The 18,146-nt window shown below is 50.2% G+C and overlaps 1 protein-coding gene across 1 annotated transcript in view; it reads left to right on the forward strand.

The window, feature by feature from the left end:
* Positions 1 to 17,768, forward strand: part of LOC122374984 (potassium voltage-gated channel subfamily H member 8-like) — a gene marked incomplete at its 5' end in the record, with an annotated part of 45,363 nt that extends 27,595 nt beyond the window's left edge. The window contains 7 exons of the mRNA XM_043354109.1: positions 1,256 to 1,374; positions 1,618 to 1,698; positions 3,026 to 3,275; positions 8,899 to 9,158; positions 11,262 to 11,410; positions 15,296 to 15,497; positions 17,109 to 17,768. Of these exons, the coding sequence (XP_043210044.1) occupies positions 1,256 to 1,374; positions 1,618 to 1,698; positions 3,026 to 3,275; positions 8,899 to 9,158; positions 11,262 to 11,410; positions 15,296 to 15,497; positions 17,109 to 17,414 (1,367 nt within the window). The remainder of the gene's footprint in view (positions 1 to 1,255; positions 1,375 to 1,617; positions 1,699 to 3,025; positions 3,276 to 8,898; positions 9,159 to 11,261; positions 11,411 to 15,295; positions 15,498 to 17,108) is intronic.
* Positions 17,769 to 18,146: the final 378 nt, after the last annotated feature.

The following is an 18,146-nucleotide window of genomic DNA, read 5'->3' on the forward strand; positions in this document are numbered from 1 at the left end:
TGGTGGTTTCAGTCCGACTGCAGGCGGACGGTCGATAGCTGTCGGGCTCGTCGACGAGAAATGCAAAGTGCATTAGTGTCCTTGAAAGTGATAATGCTTCCTGACTAAGAGGTGGAAAGAAATATTTTGTCCAGATATGGTGGGGTTTGACGTTAGGTCCTCTGAGCTTCTGTTTTCGAATAAAAGCGACACTGGTTTGGTTTCCTATTATCCCGTTTCTTCTTTAAAAATTGAACACATTCCATAGCTGAGTTGTCAGCCTGAAAACTTCCAATAATGGCAGCGTTGTTGTAAGTTTTCCGGTTCTGATATCCTGAAACTGGGTAGGAATGCAATATGTCGGCGATGATACTAACGCCAGACATTCCAATTCTATGGGGCAGAGATCTAATAAATCATGCCTATGGCGTTATGTGTCCAAATCCAGAGCAAGTTTAAGAAAACTATAGCTGGCTTATTCACTTGCATATGATGGCATATTTATGGGGAAATGATCAGCCTACTGCGGGACTAACTAGCGGAAGAAAGCCCCGACCGGCTACATCGGTGCCTTTCTCCTCTGCGAGCCACCGACGCAGGCAGCTCCTGGGCGAGCGAAGCGTCGGCAAATCTCTCCCCCACTGTGCGCGGACCAGTCCCTGTTTACCTTGTCGGGGCTTAGCGAGTACAGCTGTGACGACAGCCGTGAGCGGATCAGGGACGGGGAGTCGCCTGGAGAGTCGCCCGGAGAGTCGCCCGGAGGGGGAGATTTGCCGAGCCGAGACCGGCGGCCGGCCGATCAATAAGGCCAGCCGTCCAACCGGGCGTTCACCGGCAACGGTTCAAGGTGTAGCGCCGGCTATAGGTAGCGCTGGGCGACAACGGTTCAAGGTGTAGCGCCGGCTATAGGTAGCGCTGGGCGACAACGATTCAAGAAGATAGCGCGGGCTACGGAATAACGGACGGGCGGCAACTGTTCAAGGTGTAGCGCTGCTCCGGCAGGACCAATCGCCGCCAAAGATATAGCGCTGGCTACCAAACGGCTGCGGCTGGGTGGTACGGTTCGAGGTGTACATATGTAGCGCGGGCTGCGGCCCAGCCGGGGAAATAGGAAGCCTGCGCTTGATGCTGGAGTTTTGATGAGCTGAAAATAAGGACAGCTTAAGAGGACAAACTACTGTCCAATGTCCATCCCGAAGAAATAAAAGCACAGCTGAGTGGCGTTAGTGAGAAATGCGAACACAAGCTTGACTTGGATGATTCTCTCTGATTTCAGCTCTGATGCACGCAGCAGTATTCGGAAATGTGACAGCAATAGTACAAAGAATGTATGCTAAACGCTCATTGTATGACTCCAAGTGGAATGACCTGAAGGATTTTCTCACACTCTACCAAGTAAGTTGAATCTTGATTTCACAAAGCCGCATCAGTATTTGCATGATTGCTGCAATAATAGGATGTTATGACAGTGGAAAATAAGACCTAAATAACCACGTGAAGTTTGTCGTGGTGTTTTATTCATTTGACTTAGATTTCTATTGCTGAATAAATACTCCTTTAGTTTGGTTTCTTTGTTGTTCTGTTTGCTGATATTCGGTTTTTGTTGTGTTTACGACCCTCAAATGTCTACTTCCTCAGGTTCCAAAGGAGCTCAAGCAGCGGATACAGGACTACTTTCAGACTATGTGGTCGCTCAACCACGGGATCGACATGGGCGAGGTAAGATGGCGGGCCAAGAGGGCTGGCTGGCGGGCTCCTCCACGATGGTCCGTTACCGCCTGAAGCACGCTGCGCCGCATTACATGGGTGTCCGGCGGGATAGCATGTGTCGGCGAGCCCGCCCGGTGAACGGACGGACAAAATTCGACGCTTGATCCTGAAAGCACAGAAGTAATTCACACTTTTGCCAGGAAAAGCTGGTTAATAGTCTTGTTTTATCGGTAAAGCTTCCAATTTCCTAATTGTGAGTAAAGCTTATTCCAAATAGTTTTGTAGTAATGGCCCATGCACAGTTCATACCTATAAATCGCAACCACACTCAGAATCAGTACGTGCTACGTGTTTAACTATTTCATCTAAATATATGTACATATAGCGCATTAGTGTCATTGTAAGCTACCAATTACTATCGTGCTGTTCCGGGCCCTCTAATTAACCTTCCAATTTGCTGGCTTACTGGAATGTTATTCGGTTTGAAGCCGCTGATCCTGTCCTCAGCCAGACCAACCGAATAACCCACGCAGATTAATGGCATTGCTGTGTCTTGTGTCGATAGATTTCACTTGATATAATATAAAAATCAATAAAGGCGAAAAACAGAACCGTCATTTTCGTCGCTGTTAGCGTACAGCACTTCGAGTAATGTGGTGCTTGATAGTTGGGCAAAACCTTGCCGTTCCTAGAAGCACATTTATATTTCGAAATACGCCACTCTCAATAACAACAAGTGGTCGTCTTGTTAAAAGTAGCGGACTTCCACCAACTCCTAATCGTGAACACTTTTGAAGTTTGGCAATAAGTAGAGCCATCTAGCAGAACTTTGAATATTGCACTTTGTACATAATTAGGATCTGCTCTTTTCATCAGGCGAAGCCATTCATCACTTCCACATTTAACAAATATCAGATGCACTTACAACCTGGTAACTGCTCTCCTCTACAAACACATAGGTATAAGTCGTCCTGTTCTCCATTCTCCTTCCTCGGCCGACTGTATCGATGACGCAGCTCGTCATTGGCCGTGCTGCCGGTTCGTTAGCTGCTGACCGCGTCCACCGAACAGCTCGTGCAGTCCCGTGCTTTGATGAGGTCAAGGCTATAGCAAATAGCGTGTTCGCTTTCAAAACAGAGGGAAGGAAATTACCCATAAGTGGATGATTGGCTCAGGAGAAACCTATTTTTAGATTGACGGCTGATGGTCAAGCGTGAGCAGGACGACCACAAACATGCATCAATAAATGTTAAATAAATGAAAATAATGAATGTCTGCGGTGGTTCTCGAATATTTACCGCTCACTAACTCGTTAATATTTCATTTTCTCCCACAGATTTTGCACGACTTTCCGGAGGAGCTGCGCGGCGACGTGTCGATGCACATTCACCGGGAGCTGCTGCAGCTGCCCATCTTCGTCACCGCCTCCACCGGCTGCCAGAAGCTGCTCTCGCTGCACGTCAAGGACAGCTTCTGCGCGCCCGGCGAGTACCTGGTGCACTGCGGAGACGCGCTGCACTACATCTACTACCTCTGCAACGGCAGCATGGAGGTCGTACAGACCGACATGGTCGTCGCCATCTTAGGTGAGACGGGGGAGTTTGACAAGGAAGGTGGAAACTGTGTGGGAAGCTTTAGCTGCCATCTGAATACGGGATATTGTGCATACAGTAAAGTTATACCGTACTAGAATTGAAGCATTACCATTGTGAAAGGACATGTCGCCACCATATGCTGAGGAGTTATCAAGTTGAAGCAGTAGGTGGGCGCGGCGTGGGCAGTGCTTATCAGCTCTCGAGGCAGGCGCGGCCAACGTGCGCCATTATCGTCGACATGTTATCGCCGTGGTATTGACACGGCTAATGTGACCACTCAGTCACATATGGACACCATATGACCCCGACATACGCCGCACAGCGTTACAGGGGTTGGCTCTCGGACGCAGCCCATGCCCGTGTGTGGGTGAGACAAATGCATATTGTAGCATAGTGTCGCCATTATTGACCATGTGCATTTTCCACCCCCCCCCCAAAAAAAAACTGATGTCATTAACACAATCTAAATTTATTGAAGTCTAATGTTATCGAAATGCTAAAGCAATAATTAGCTCCAATGCGTTGCCATAAAACCAACGAAATTATTTATCTAGAGCACCCATTTTTGTTAGAAACACACACACCTAGCAAGCAGCGCACCGAGTGAGGACCGGCGGCGGTGCGGGGACCTGCGGGGACCGATCGATGACGCCCTGTGCCGGTGACGGCCGCCGACGCCGGTGCGCCCGCTCTCGTAACGAGCAAGCCATGTCAGCCTCGCGGGGGCAGATTGTGGCCGGGCAGGCGACGCCCGGTCCCGGCGGAGCCACCGGCCGCTCCTTTACCCAGCTGACCCTGCCCGGCTCCACCGCCCCCCCCCCCCCTCTCCATCCCCCCACCTCCACGGCGCCCCCAGGGGCAGAGGCCGCTCTCAGCCCCCGCCCGCGAGCTGTCGCGCGGATATTGGCTCTTAAGAGCAGTTAGGGTGGAAAAGTTCGGTGGAGAGGAAATGGATCTGAGCAGACACCTGAGTCGTCTCTAAGATGGAAATTCCGATATAAGGTCATTCGGGAAAATATCAAAAACTGTAATTACGGCCTTGGTTAGATATTATGAGTTCAAACTACATAATTAGAAAATCGATTTTAAAGTCATCCTTCTGTCCTATATGTAGACAGTGCAGTGGTGCAGTGCAGTCATATGTATATCCCTCGCCGGCCGAGGGGGGGGGGAGCGGGTGCCGCCCCCCCCCCATAGGTTTTTTTCGCAATAGCTCCGAACACGCTGGCGATAGAGAGCTAAAACTTTGCATACCTAACCTTTGATTCAAGCCGGATCTTTTGACACCAACCACATTTTTGGGTCAGGTCAGGTCACTGACCTATGACGTCATAAGTGAACCTCTGCACGGTCTTCAGATGTCGCAACTTCGCAAGGCCCTCACTGCCAGAGGAGATGTCACAGGGAAATGAAACTTGCAGGATCTAGTATCCATTATGGGTACCCTGGGGCACTTTACACATATCCATTATGAGTCTCGCAATTTGTATATCTCGGATTTTTCCTAAAGGTCATATAAGGTCAGGTCATTTTCGTGACCTCACCATTACCTATAAGTCAATGGGGAAAAATGAAAACTGAGCTTCTAGCGCCGGGAACGATCTCCAACTATCTCAAGCGCACAGAATCGTGATTTGATGCACTCCTTGCAAGGTTAGATGCGTCACTTTTGCAATGTTGACCTTGCGTGACGTCATTTATAACGTCATCAAAGTCATATTAGTTTTTCGTCAATAACTCTTGATCAAATTGAGCTAGCGAGTCGGGAAAGCCACCAATGGACTCAGGAAGACCTGCCGAATCGAATGATATGCGACATGACCTCTTTCGACCAACTTCGTGACCTGGGGGTGCTGACCTGACCTTGACCTGAGGTCAACACCCCAAGTTGACCTGACCCGGACAAAAAGTATACCATTCGACGCGCCAGAGCGAGGCGAACACGATGCTGCCAAAATCGGCGCTCTGCGGCCGTTTTTTGCCGAAGTTATTCACCAAAAACTCGTACCTTGGGGCACTTGACCTGACCTCAGAGGTCACCGGTTGACCTAGAACCTTAAAATCGGGTACCAATCTCTGCATCTCGTAACGGCGCACACGCTCGTTTTTTCCGCGACGCGCTAGCTTCACCAGGGGCGAAACGGCGAGGGGGGGGTCGTAACCCCCCCCCCTCGGCCGGCGCGTATGTAGAAAACAAATAGGTCCGGCGAGGGATATGGGATTACATAGTAAGCACACAAATACACTTTGTGCATGACTTTCCAGCATGTTTTTCAACGAATAAAGAACGTCATCTGCAGCTCTTGCGTTGTCTGTGGCATAAGGCATTCGCCACAAAAAAAAAACTGACATGCTGCATTGAATAATCGAGGATTATGTTTTTCCTATCTCAGCTGATTAGACTTTGTTCGAGTTGGTCCCTGCGTTAGCTTTCATCAGACTAACTTTTACCAACTTTCCCATATGGCAAAGTTTTCTGCGCCTTTCTGCGGCTCGGGCATTAGGTGCTCTGCTTCGCGGCGAGCGCCGGCGCTCTCTTTTCTTCCCGAACAAATTAGACGGCCAGCCAAGTTCCCTCTGGAGAGGACATGTGCCCCGTAATGGCACTACCTGTCTCCCAGCAGCGGCGCTTCAAATTCGTGACCGAAGAAAGTTGCGAGAAATTCTCCTAAATCCTTGCGATAGCATAGGTCACTTTTAGGAAAGTTTAGGCTCTCGTGAAGCTTTTGTAACGTTGAAAAAGCACCATGCGAGTGTGTTTTGGGCTACTGGTAGCTTAGCAATTACACTGTCAGTATTATTCCCCGCTTGTTGTAGGATGCAGTTTGAGCGTCCTTTTCGGTTTCATAAAAGCAGGCGGCTCGTCCATAAGTGTTCGATTTAACCCGCGCGGGGCTGGGGGGGGGGGTAAATTTTATCCCCCCTCGCGAATTTTTGCAATATCTCAAAAACGGCGGCGCGCAGCGCCGCCAAACTTTCAGTACCTTTTCTTACATCAATTTGACACGTTCCCTGAAAATTTGAGCAAAATCCGTCGGAAAATTTTTGAGAAATTGACGTTTTAGTGACGTCATGTTCGCCATTTTCGCCTCAAAAACGGCAAAATTTCAAACGCCGCTAACATCTTCACTTTTAAAGGAATCAAGACGTAACAAAAAAGGTTATACGTAATTCTACTTTGTCTATCAAATGGCTATCTCGGTTTTTTGAAAATTTTGGATTTTGACCCAAATTTTTTCAAAAAACTGACTTTTTTGGGAAAATGATCATAAAATCAAAAATTTTGAGTGTATCAAAAAAACGGAATATATGTCAGAGAAGTGGTCTATGTGCACCTACATACTAATTTTTAGAAGAATCGGTTCAAAAATGTGGGAGTTATTCAAGATTTTATGACGTCACGACACACAAAAATTTTGAAAAATGAATTTTTTGGAAGTTCTAGACCTCGTACGGAAACAAAAATAGCACCATTCGATTTGCCGTGAAAAACTGCATCAGATAGACACCTTTTTAGGCCTTAACAACCAACTTCAAAATTTGACCTCACTTGACCTGACCTTGACCTGACCTCGACCTGAAATTCATCCAGAGGTGGTCTATATCACTTATTGAGTGTGCCTATTGAATTCTATGAGTAAAATGACCCATAAAACATGTGTCGCACATGCCCTTTTCTATATTTTGTTTTTTGGTGACCTGACCTGACCTGACCTGACCTTGACCTTGACCTCTGAATGGTATTGTATGCAACGAATGTTGTTTTGGTAGCCTAAGAACACGTTTTGGGCAATCAGTCTCAGTCGATGACTCCATTCTTCGGCAACTACGGTGCAAGGCCGATACTGTAGAAACTTGCAATTTGTACCCTTGACCTGACCTTGACCTTGACCTCAAACTTTAAATTAAGTACATGTTTTTAGTTGTTCGTGATGAGATCTTTCGATTGGCGTTTGATTTTTCCAAATCGGACCATTAGTTCGGGAGATAACAGGGGGGGGGTAAAATTTACCCCCCCCCCCCAGCCCCGCGCGTTCGGCTGGAGACCCCAGCCCCGCGCGGGTTAAGGAAACTGGATCTCTTCCTTACCGCTGTTGATGCCTTACGACGCTCAATTGATCACAATGGCCAAAAACCTTTTTTCTATCCGGTAGACATTGCCCAGCGCCCATGCTGCCTGGTCGTCTCCTCTGATTATCGCCAGGGAATCCCTTCCCTCAGTCAATCTCGGGGGAGGGGCCGCCCCCGAGCTGGGTCCCCGTCGGCTCTGCTCGCCCTCCCGGCGTCTCAGCCTGGTCTCAGGGGAGCACAGCGCCTGGGGACATGGCCTGCCACTCTCACAATCGGCTCTGCATCTGTTGTCTGCAGAATGCGACGATGGGAACGGGGAGGGGCGGCTAGGCCGACAGGCAGCGTCAGCAGTTGTGTGAAAAATCGAACGGAGTTGTCTTCAGAATGCAGAGAAAGAGAGAGAGAGAGAGAGGGAGAGGGAGAGAGAGAGAGACAGAGAGAGGGAGAGGGAGGGAGGGCGGGAGGGATAGAAGGTGAAAAGAGGGGGCGAGAGAAGAGGAGATGCAGAAAGAAGGTAACGATGTGTTGGACAAAAAGAGAAGAGCAAAAGAAAGGGTTGAGAGAAGGATGAATAGGAGAAATTGTGAGTTGACCTGTGTTGAAAATGAAAAATGGTAGCCATTTGTGCATTCTTCGCTAACAACGAAAGACTCAATCCATAACTAAACTTCAAGCATTGCGCATTTTTTAATTTCACATTTAACTACTTTTAGGCCTAAAATGCAATGAGCCCATGTGTCAATGCATTCCTTTTTCAAATAATTTCCAATGTTCTGTCAAGAACGCAGCAGCTATGATAACAATAGCACCCGCTTTCAGCGCCTGGCTCAATTTCTTTTAAAGCCCTGGGATCCCGTTCGCTATCGCTAGTAACTGCGTCGATTTGGCCGACCCCGGTGCCGCTGGAGCCTGGAGAACCGTCCCTGCCACACCGCCCTTACTAGGTTCGGCACGATCTGAGCCCGCTGATCCCGCCCCTCTAGCTCTGGTTCGTTCCGCTGGCTCCCTCGCCCTCCATCCGACCCTGTGCGGTCAGCCCCGGAACCCCAGGTGACCCTGGTGGTCCGTGCAGCCAGCAATCGATGGGCCTCATCAGGTCAGCCGGCCGTTCCATTTGAGACCTGTCCACTGCAGCCGAAACAGGCCCAGTCAAACGGTGAAATATTTATCGTAACTGCCCACCGTGTTATGAGCTCATGCCACACAAGGTACTCGGCAAAGGAATGAAATTATTGAACGGCATTCTCCTTGTAGGTAACTTTGCAGGAAGTACCTCTACAAGAATGTCCGAATTACCCACTCGGTAATAACCGTTTAAGAACTATGACAGTGGTATGCGTCCTATCCACGTGCTCAGTTTAGATGGAAACGTGACATCGCTCTTCAAGCGAAACACGGTCAATCATGTGCAGTGAAGTATCCCGTGATGGTATCCTGTACCTGACCTTCCTTAACCCTTTCCGTCTCCACGACAGGCAAGGGTCGGGTGACCCATGGCGGGCTGCGACTGACCCACCCTGACCTTTCCCTCTCCCTGCGACAGGCAAGGGTGACCTGGTGGGCTGCGACATCCAGCGTCACCTGCAGGACGGCAGCGATGTGGTCGTCAAGTCGAGCAGCGACGTCCGCGCGCTCACCTACTGTGACCTCAAGTGTCTGCACATCGGGGGACTGGTGGAGGTGCTCAAACTGTACCAGGACTTCCAGCAGGACTTCAGCAACGACATCCGGCACGACCTCACCTACAACCTGCGCGAGGGATACGAGGCGGACGTCTCATCGGTGAGCGCGAGCGTCTCCTCGGTGAGATACTGAATGGTTCGTTGGTGAGGTGAGATCCTGAGCAGCGCGAGCGGAGAGCCCCGACCATCCCCTCCATGAGAACCTCACACAGCGTTTGGCGCTGACATTTCGCCAAGGTTTCTTTTTAGGGATAGTATGAGAAACCGACTTGTCATCCTGAAAAAAGCTAGGAATGCATACTACAGCTGAATACAGAATGCGGTCTGTACTTAGAAATCGATGTATCGTAATGTGATTTGACATTAGTATGTGACTGCCGACCCAGCCATCTGAATTAAACAGCGCGCGCTATTCTCGGGAGCGCGCTCGTTTGAAAGATTTGGTCGTTAGTCATGCTATAAATCCCGTGAAGTGGCTCTTTGTCACCGTTACGTAAGTCGTTGATTGCTGATTATCTGTCATGAAGTGCTTTGCGCTTACTAATATTTTTAAATAAATTTTAACGCTTGTTTAGTCCGAAGCTCCAGTGAAATCTTCGTAGCAAATGCACTTTGCATGGTCCTTTCAAATGGAATACCCAAGTTGGTCTATACTAGTTACATTACGATGTTGGCGAATGCAGTAAAATACCGACGAAAAAAAAACTATATTTTCCGTCGGTATTTTTCCAGAAATTATACCCTCCCTCTTTCTTTCTACTTCTCTTTCCCATCCCTCCCTCCCTCATCCTCCGACCATCTCTCCCTAGACTGTCTGTCTGCCTGTCTGTCTGTCTGTCTATCTGTCTCTCCCTCTCTCCCTCTCTCCCTCTCTCTCTCTCTCTCTCTCTCTCTCTCTCTCTCTCTCTCTCTCTCTCTCTCTCTCTCTCTCTCTCTCTCTCTCTCTCTCTTCCATCTCTTCCTGAATCAATTTGCACATGTCAGCGTCGAAGGCTTTTCTCGAGTCGTAAACTGTCCCACTGCGGTGCTGTGGGGTTCAGTGGCCGTTTGGCCGAGAGTGGTGACCATTGACCACCATTGGCTGACTGCTGTTCCTCTCGGGGTCAAGAAAGCTATACCATACCGTGTACTCTGATCACAGGGTCAAATAGCAATGACACAATACTGCTAGAAGGTCATGGGGTGAAACTGCATCTATATGTAGACACGGCTTCCCAATAGTGATTTGCAATTAGGTGGAGTGGGTCGCAGACTAAATTGTGCTATTGGCTTTACTTTTAGCATAGATAACATAATTCTATGCTTTTACAGTGTCAACTTTCGGGCTGGGGAATGCAGATATAATACTGTGTCAAGGTGTTGTTAATGCCAAACTTTTAAAAGCTTGTTAAAACTGAGCCGTAGTTACTTCGTACAAAAGCGGCACAAACTGACCGATACCAGGCAGGTAGAGTAACTTTACTTGTCAGAGATATTTGACAGACAGACTTTGTCCATCAGATAGCTGTGCTAGTTAGCGAAAACACTTCCTGTAAATCGAGGCAGCTTTCAACTATTTCAGAAACATTTTGTGATAAAGCAGAAAAACAGATGTTGGATGATAGAGCTGTAAACCGAAACAATGCTTTTGCGTTGAGACAATGTCTTCCCTTTGTTAGTCCGGATTATCAAAATCTCATACTACTCGCGTTCGCTCTTCTGAGCCGGCGCCCACTGGGAACACGGTCTCTGTGTGGTTCGCTTCCTTGCCTTTTCTCACCCTGGCGCCTTCCTTTGAAGTTTGCCTTTGCGCTGTGTTGGCCGGACGATCGCACCGGTCCGTGAAATCGGCCCATAAAACACCCATTCAGCGTGGTCCACCGAACCGCCCAGCGCTGAATAGACGAGCGCGGCTGCAGCACACAGGAGCTGGCACGCAAAAACGACTTCAGACACTTCCGCCGAGTTCTGAAACTCGAGAACATTTGATCCTAGGCAACATTGCTTCTATACAACAACGTTGCACAAAGACAAATGATAACTCAGTTGCCTTTCATAAAAATGTTCATCGATAAAGCTAGCTCAGATCTCTTTTTCAAAATATACTTCATACTCAGCTCAGATTTGATTATGGACTTCATTTCCACAGGTCAAATATTACATTCCGTAGAAATGTCCACCCTTACCCTTCCGTATAAATTTGCCATACCTGCCTGTAACCAGCCCCTGCTCCGCGCGTTCCCAGGACACGGAGAACAGCGTCGGCCCCGGTCACACACTGCCCTCCATCAGCGAGGACAACGAGGCAGAGGAGGAGGCAGAGGAGGTGGAGGACCCGCCACTCTCGCCGCAATCGCCCAACATGCGCCGCAATGGCAACAGCAGACTCTTCTGGTAAGTGTGGTGTCGAAACGCCTGCAGTGAGAATGTAGAGGTGTACCTAGTGTTGTGAAATGTAACGTGGTTCTATTTGGGCGTGCCTTAGCAGCACGGATTTGTGCTGCTGTTGTGTTTAATTTGTTTATTTTGTTACATCTGCACTTTGTGACCTTTCCTGTTCACCGCTTACTGCATCTCTTGGTAAAAGCATAATCTGTGGATATCATGAGCCAAATATCAGGCTCAAAACAAGAAGTAAGGTCCACTCAACACATTCCCACCAAACAACCAGCTGTGGTAGTTCCCACCAACCACACACCTCCCTTGCCCTGCGGCTTCGACCGAACTATCGAGCGACGAACCAGCGCTAACAAGGCTTTTGCCGCCGAAGGTCTAGTACCCTTGACCAGCTGAGTCGAGGGTCAAACAATAACGTAGAGTTGGTGAGCTTGTGAGCCATTCAGGGAAACAGAACAGGTTAAACTGTGAAGCCATAATAAGAAAGGCATCATATCAGAGTATTCTTGGACTGATTTCGTTCAGCTGAAGCGCCGACGCTCGCAGCGTCAAATTGAAACAGTGCGAAGTGACGCTCTAAATATTTGCTGAAGGCGTGTGAAAAGATTGCAGAGCTTAGGCCGGCGGCGAGGCTTGTTAGTTTTTCATGAGAGCGACGTGCGCTGTCGCCCTCGCCTTCAAGCTCAATTACGGTGATAGTCACTAAAGCCGACAGCTACGAATGAGAAAGTCAGCTTAAAGGGCTTGAAGCGTTCAGGATTCAAGTGTTTGGAGTGCATAGAGTTGGGGTGTTCAAAGTGTAGAGTGCAAAGTGTGGAGTGTCCCGAGTTTCCATGTTGGAGTGTAGGTATAGAGTGTCCGGGGCTGAAGTGTTTGGAGCGCTCAGGGGTGTTCGCGCTCCAGCTGAGCTGTTCGGCCTCTCGGCCCGGTCACCTGGGACAGAGGCGGGCGGAAGCGGACACAGCACGGCCGCCCGGTCTCAGAAAAGGCACTTCAGCTGGCAAATGACGTGCCCCGCTGGGAATGCAAACACGACCGCGCTGAGCAAATGTTGAGATTTGCTTCCCTCATATCTTGGCTTAGGTGGACAGAATTCATTATTAGCGCTTCACTGGAAAAGTACACAGACGTAAATTGTCATATGCTTTCGAAACGCTGGTGGCGCGAAATCACAGTTAGTTACTTGTGATTTGTGAGATACATTTCTGGACATTGCACTTGTATTTCCATTGTCACTGCCCGTGAAGGTCAAGTTCAGAGAGATCATGATTGATCAAAATGACACGATGCGATGCGTTCAACTTTATTTGCTTACTTTATTTTTTTTTCTTTAGTCACTTTAGAACACCGTCTCTTCCGAAGGTACGTACTATCTCGGCGATAGAACGTCACAGCTTGATGAAGCCGTCCCAGTCCGCCAGGCAGGACACCAGTCCGCTCAGTGCGTCCCTCGGACGTTCACTGTCTAAGAGTCACATTTTTCCGATACCGTTCCGTCCCGTTGAGTCGGATTTATCGGCCTTATTATAGCCGGCAGTCCATGTGTCAGGAAGGTTCGACGCAGAGCCGACGCCACCGTGTCGTAGTCGCGTCTTATTGCTCGACTCGGTGACGGTAGAACATGCGGGCACTGACCGGTGCATTGCTGAGGGACTAATTTCCCTCGGGACGGCCCGTTACGGTGAGAAGACGCCTGGTTGAATGTGCGGGACGGCAGTAGTTATACCAGTCGCTAGCCACTAACCACTTCATGTCGACTGCGGTCTGGGAAGGTGTGAGCTGTTGAAACTAGGGGCCGGAGACGATGGAATTAGGTCCAAAGGCATGAGAGATCATTGCATCTATGCATAAACACCCCTTGATTTCTACAAATGAAAATACTTAAAAACGTCACGAACTTTAAAAGGTGCGACACTACAAAAAAATGAGAATTGCTTCTGAAAGTTTCGAACAAACCAACGAGTTCCGCCTTTTGCAGAGCTGGTTAGCCGCCACTTTGTCTCTGTTGCACCGCGCCAAATGAGATGTCCAACTAAATCTCGACACTAATTAGACTGGCCGTGTCAGTGAAGAAATGGCGCCATCAGGAATGAATAGTGCAATTTATGCTAATAAATGAAGGTATCATAGAGACATTCCGGCTTAACAAGCTCCGCGAAGTTTGCTGAACTGTGTGTCGCATTCCCTGAGCTGAATCTATTAGCAGCGTGACTATAGGAAAATAACTCGTCGCTGGTATGCGCCAACAACCAGCGCAGGTAAAATGTATCCACAACACATTTTGGAAGAACGTCATTGCCAATGAGTAAACAGGAAACTGGAGCAATACTTCTGACAAGTTGAGATTTAAGAGATTTTTTTCTCCTCCTTTTGAACTGGCTTCATAACTCATAAGTCCTGTCTTGCCACCGTTTGTGTGTTTTACGGGCATATGGGCATGATAATTTAATCGGAACGTCTATCCTGACCCTCGACTAAATAAACATCTGTTCACCCCTGTACTGCTCGATATTTACCAGAGCACCAGCATTTCTCAGCACCAATATTCCGGCGCTCATCTGGGACTCCTACCGCGCCATCCCGACCGTACCATCGGTGGGCCCGCGCTCCCGTCCCGCACAGCACTCGGCAATCGGTCCGGCGTTCGATGCCTTGTCACGCACAGGCCGGCCCCGTGAAAGCCGGCTGTCACAGCGCTGCTTTCCAGGCCGGGACGGGGGTGATGTGCCCGTCCGTCTCACTCGCTCAGTATTAAACCGGGCGGCGCAGCGGTGCGCGGCCGCTGATGGAAATAGTTTCTCCATTGTGAGAAAGGAGAGCCGGCAACATACGACGCCGACGCGGTCCCGAAGTGTGTTAGATGATTGCTTTTACCTGGGGATCGATGCCGGTCGGCCGACCCGCGCCAGACAAAAGGATGTTTGTCCGGTCCGCCGGACCAGCGTCAAATTGTACCACCGGGGGTACAGGGCAGATCAATGTGCTGGAGATGTAAACATCAGAGATGGATCAGTCTCCGCCTTAACCTCAGCTGAAACTTTACCGCATCAAAATACTCGTTTACACCATATCATAATTTGTGGATAAAGCTATTTTCATCGATCGAACACCTTGCTCGGACAGGATAAGTGTGTAAAACGTCATTTGCAAATATATAGTAGCTATCATCTATGCAGACTTTCGGTGATATTACAATGATATTACAATGATATTACAATGATATCCTTCAGCACATACGATCCCCGCCGAGTTGTTGAGACACGCCGCTCGATACAAGGCGACCCCGGCCGGCGCGCAGGAGCCCTCATGTAGTGCGGCACAGCATGCTCCAGGCGGTGGACACTGAGAGCCATCTGTTGGTGGAATAAGTAACTACTGTGCACTGCGGCACAGCCTACTTCAGGCGGCAGACATTCATGGCCATCTGTCGGCGGGATAAGAAACGACTGTGTACTGCGGCACAGCATGCTTCAGGCGGCAGACATTCATGGCCATCTGTCGGCGGGATAAGTAACTGCTGTGTATTGCGGCACAGCATGATCCAGGGGACAGACGCTCAGAGCCATCTGTCGTCGAGAATATCAGCTTCAGTGTCGGGCGGTACAGCATCATTCAGGCGGCATTATCAAACTGGCTTGAGGACGGACGAAATATGCATAGCGAACTTATCGACGCTGGGCTCTCTACCCGAAATCATTTCCACTTTCCTTCAATCACTACAAAGTACACACGAAATTATTTTTGTTCCATCCAGTCACTTTGTTTCCTTCCAGTCGCTTTGTTTCCTTCATTCAGGCTTCAATGTTGTGAAGTGGTTTCGTCAACTGACACAAGTTTTAGTTTATGTCTATTTTGTGACCTCCTCTCCCCCCCCCCCTACAGTGAGGACTCGGAGCCGCTGCTGCGGCCGCGGCGGGGCGCCGAGCGCAGTCCGCTGGGCGGTCAGCACTCCACCTCCCTGTCGCCGATGGTGCTCCGTCTGCGGCGGCTCGGCTCCCTGGACAACATGGCAACCGACCGGCCCCGGGAGCGAGACCGGCCACCCGACGACAGCCGAGCCAAGGTCGACCAAATTCACGACCAGGTAAGGGAGGGGCTGGACAGGGGCGGGGAGGAGAAACTGACCCTCAGGCGGTCGGCGACGGAATTGGTTACTAAGAGCTGGAACGAGCAGAATTGTAAAGCTCCATAGCTAGAGTGATAGTTCAAAGCCCTGCACGAATTAACAACTCGGAGAGACGAACTGTTTCCTCACCTTCCTAACCATCTCTCGGTCTAAAGTTATGAGTTCTGGCTCACTTCACTGGACTCCCTGGATGAGGACCACTCTCCCCTGTCCGACCTATTCGGCCCGTCTCCTGTCGCCCGTACCGGCCAGTATGCAGATGCAGATGAGCTCCGCGGCTGTCGTTGCAGCGCAATAACGGCGCCGTCAGCCGCCGCTCTGGGGAGCCGTTCGGTTGAGTGATGGTCCCCGTTCATGGCCCGCGTCCGCCCAGCGCCGCGCCGATCAGCTGGCCAGTCGATGGAGGGTGCAGGGGTTCGTCGGAAAGTCGAGTCGCGCCCTCCCACGAGCCGGGCCCCGGGGACCGCCGGTCGTCTGCCGCAGCCGCCAGCCGAGTTAATTGACGACCGACTCAGACTATTTTATTGGAGCGAAATGGCTCGAGCGGTGTTACTATACTGAAGAGGCTGAAGCATTGGAGTGGGACTGCTAGCATTGCCAATTGGGATATTAGTGTGAGGAAGTTAGTTGGCTCTTTACCGGTTAAACGGTTATATAGTGCCAACTGCCAACGGCTTAGTCGCGCGGCTTATGATCCAGCGAGGCAACTTTTCAAATGCACAGTTGTACAGCGTGGCTATTAGGCTGATGAAACTCGACGATATAATGATAGGGCAGCGTAAACAGCACAAATCTCGAGGCTAGAACAAATGAGGCTGCTGTCTATGATTCGTTTTCTGAATAGCTTATTCAACTAACAAATTACTCAATTCACTCACGCTTTTTAAGTCCCGCCCCGTCGCATGACTCATGCATGTAGGATCAATGCAGGTGCACGCCCTCGAAGTATTTCGCACGCTCAATCCTAAAATGTAGTGCGAAGACGGGCTATTAATGCTAGCGGTAACTGCTGCAGCACGAATGTCCAGTATTACAGTTTTACTGTCATCTTACGTATGGATCGGAGACATAACTGCGCCCGCAGGCAGCGTCTTGGAGAGCCGGAAGCTTCCACAAAAGCTTCCATTCGTCTGTCTTATCCGTCTTCATATCAAGAAAAAAATACACACATATTTCAAAAGCAGTCGCCAAACAACAGGGACCAGGACTGGACGCATTGTGACGATGTCAGGTCCGACTCACCGGTCCGAGGGCCGCGCGACCTACAGAGTTATACCTACCAAAACCTTGAGCTATCTTAGACCGGCGCAGGTCCCTTCGAACTAGGATAGGGCTCTCAGAAACCGCTGTGGACCCTCTGAGACTGGCGAATGTCCTCCGCACTCGGCAAGATCGGTTTGCTTCAAAGTCTTTGAATTCAAAGGACAATGGGACGACTGAACAGCGCGGCTCTCGGCTACTACAAACTAGGCCTTTAGGCTTTGGAAGCTAGCTCCAACCCTGTGTACACCAACTCGACCGAATACTGATCCAGGCGGACCGATAGTGACCACGCTCTCCATGTTTCAGGTCCAGACGGCCGTACAGCTCTTACAGACGCTCACGGCCCGCACGGCCCAGCAGCCCGCCGCGCGCGCCACCTGTGACCAGGAAACGCAAACTGAGTTTCCCACACGGATGCTAGAGGAGTTCGTGTCGCGAAACAAGGACCGAGTGCTGGCCCTGCTCGGTGTCGGAGCGGACGGCAACCGCGTCATGAACGCCGCCCATCCACGCTCGCCCCAGCGGGGCGTCACCTTCGCGCTCGAGATGCCCGTCGGGAAGAGCGAGAACGCCGTTCGGTGTCGCGCTCCCTCGCAGGTGACAGACTTTTAGCGCGCGGGTTCTGGCCGCGCGAGTGGGGCGTTGATGATTGTTACGTGCGACGCACAGGCACCCGGGTTTTATCTTTGGACGAGTGTTTGTTTATACCGTGAGTGCCTGTGCCGAGTGGAGGAGTGTGTGAGGTTTGGGAGAGAGTGGGTTCCGTTTGAGAGGCAGAGTATTTTGCGGACTGACCTTATAGGGCGGTTGGATGTTTTGAGACATGTGACGGACGGACGTCGGGCGGCGGCCAAGACCGGCCACTCATATTCCAGTCGAATCAGACGATCTTATGTATATACTTCTTGCGCACTTGTTTCTGTGATCTGCCCATGCCCAAATAAAGACAATATATCAGCTCATCAAGCGGTAGTGTAAAGCGCGTTACGCAGTTCAATGAAAGCTCTATGAAGTCCGTTACCGGCAAGTACCGGTTGACTGTAAGAACATCTGCGTAGGTTATAGCTCAGGGTCCATGGACAACAGCAACCACGCAAACGCTCTTAGCCATCACGCTGAAACAGCACTCCACAAAGCATCGCACGATGCAGCCAAATGATGCATAATAGGGTGTGATGCTTACCAGAGGCCGTCCGAAGATACCACAAAGGCTTGCGTTTGTTTACGCCGGTAGCAGCCCGCGCCGGCAGGCACACGCCACCGCTGCGCGCTGTCCAACGGGGACTGAGGAGGCACCTGGGTGGGTCAAGGTCACAGCTCGGTACTATTCCACGTCACCCTCAG

Source organism: Amphibalanus amphitrite, unplaced genomic scaffold (genome assembly GCF_019059575.1).
Source record: "Amphibalanus amphitrite isolate SeventyFive unplaced genomic scaffold, NRLGWU_Aamphi_draft 001751F_arrow, whole genome shotgun sequence".
NCBI lineage: Eukaryota > Metazoa > Arthropoda > Thecostraca > Balanomorpha > Balanidae > Amphibalanus > Amphibalanus amphitrite.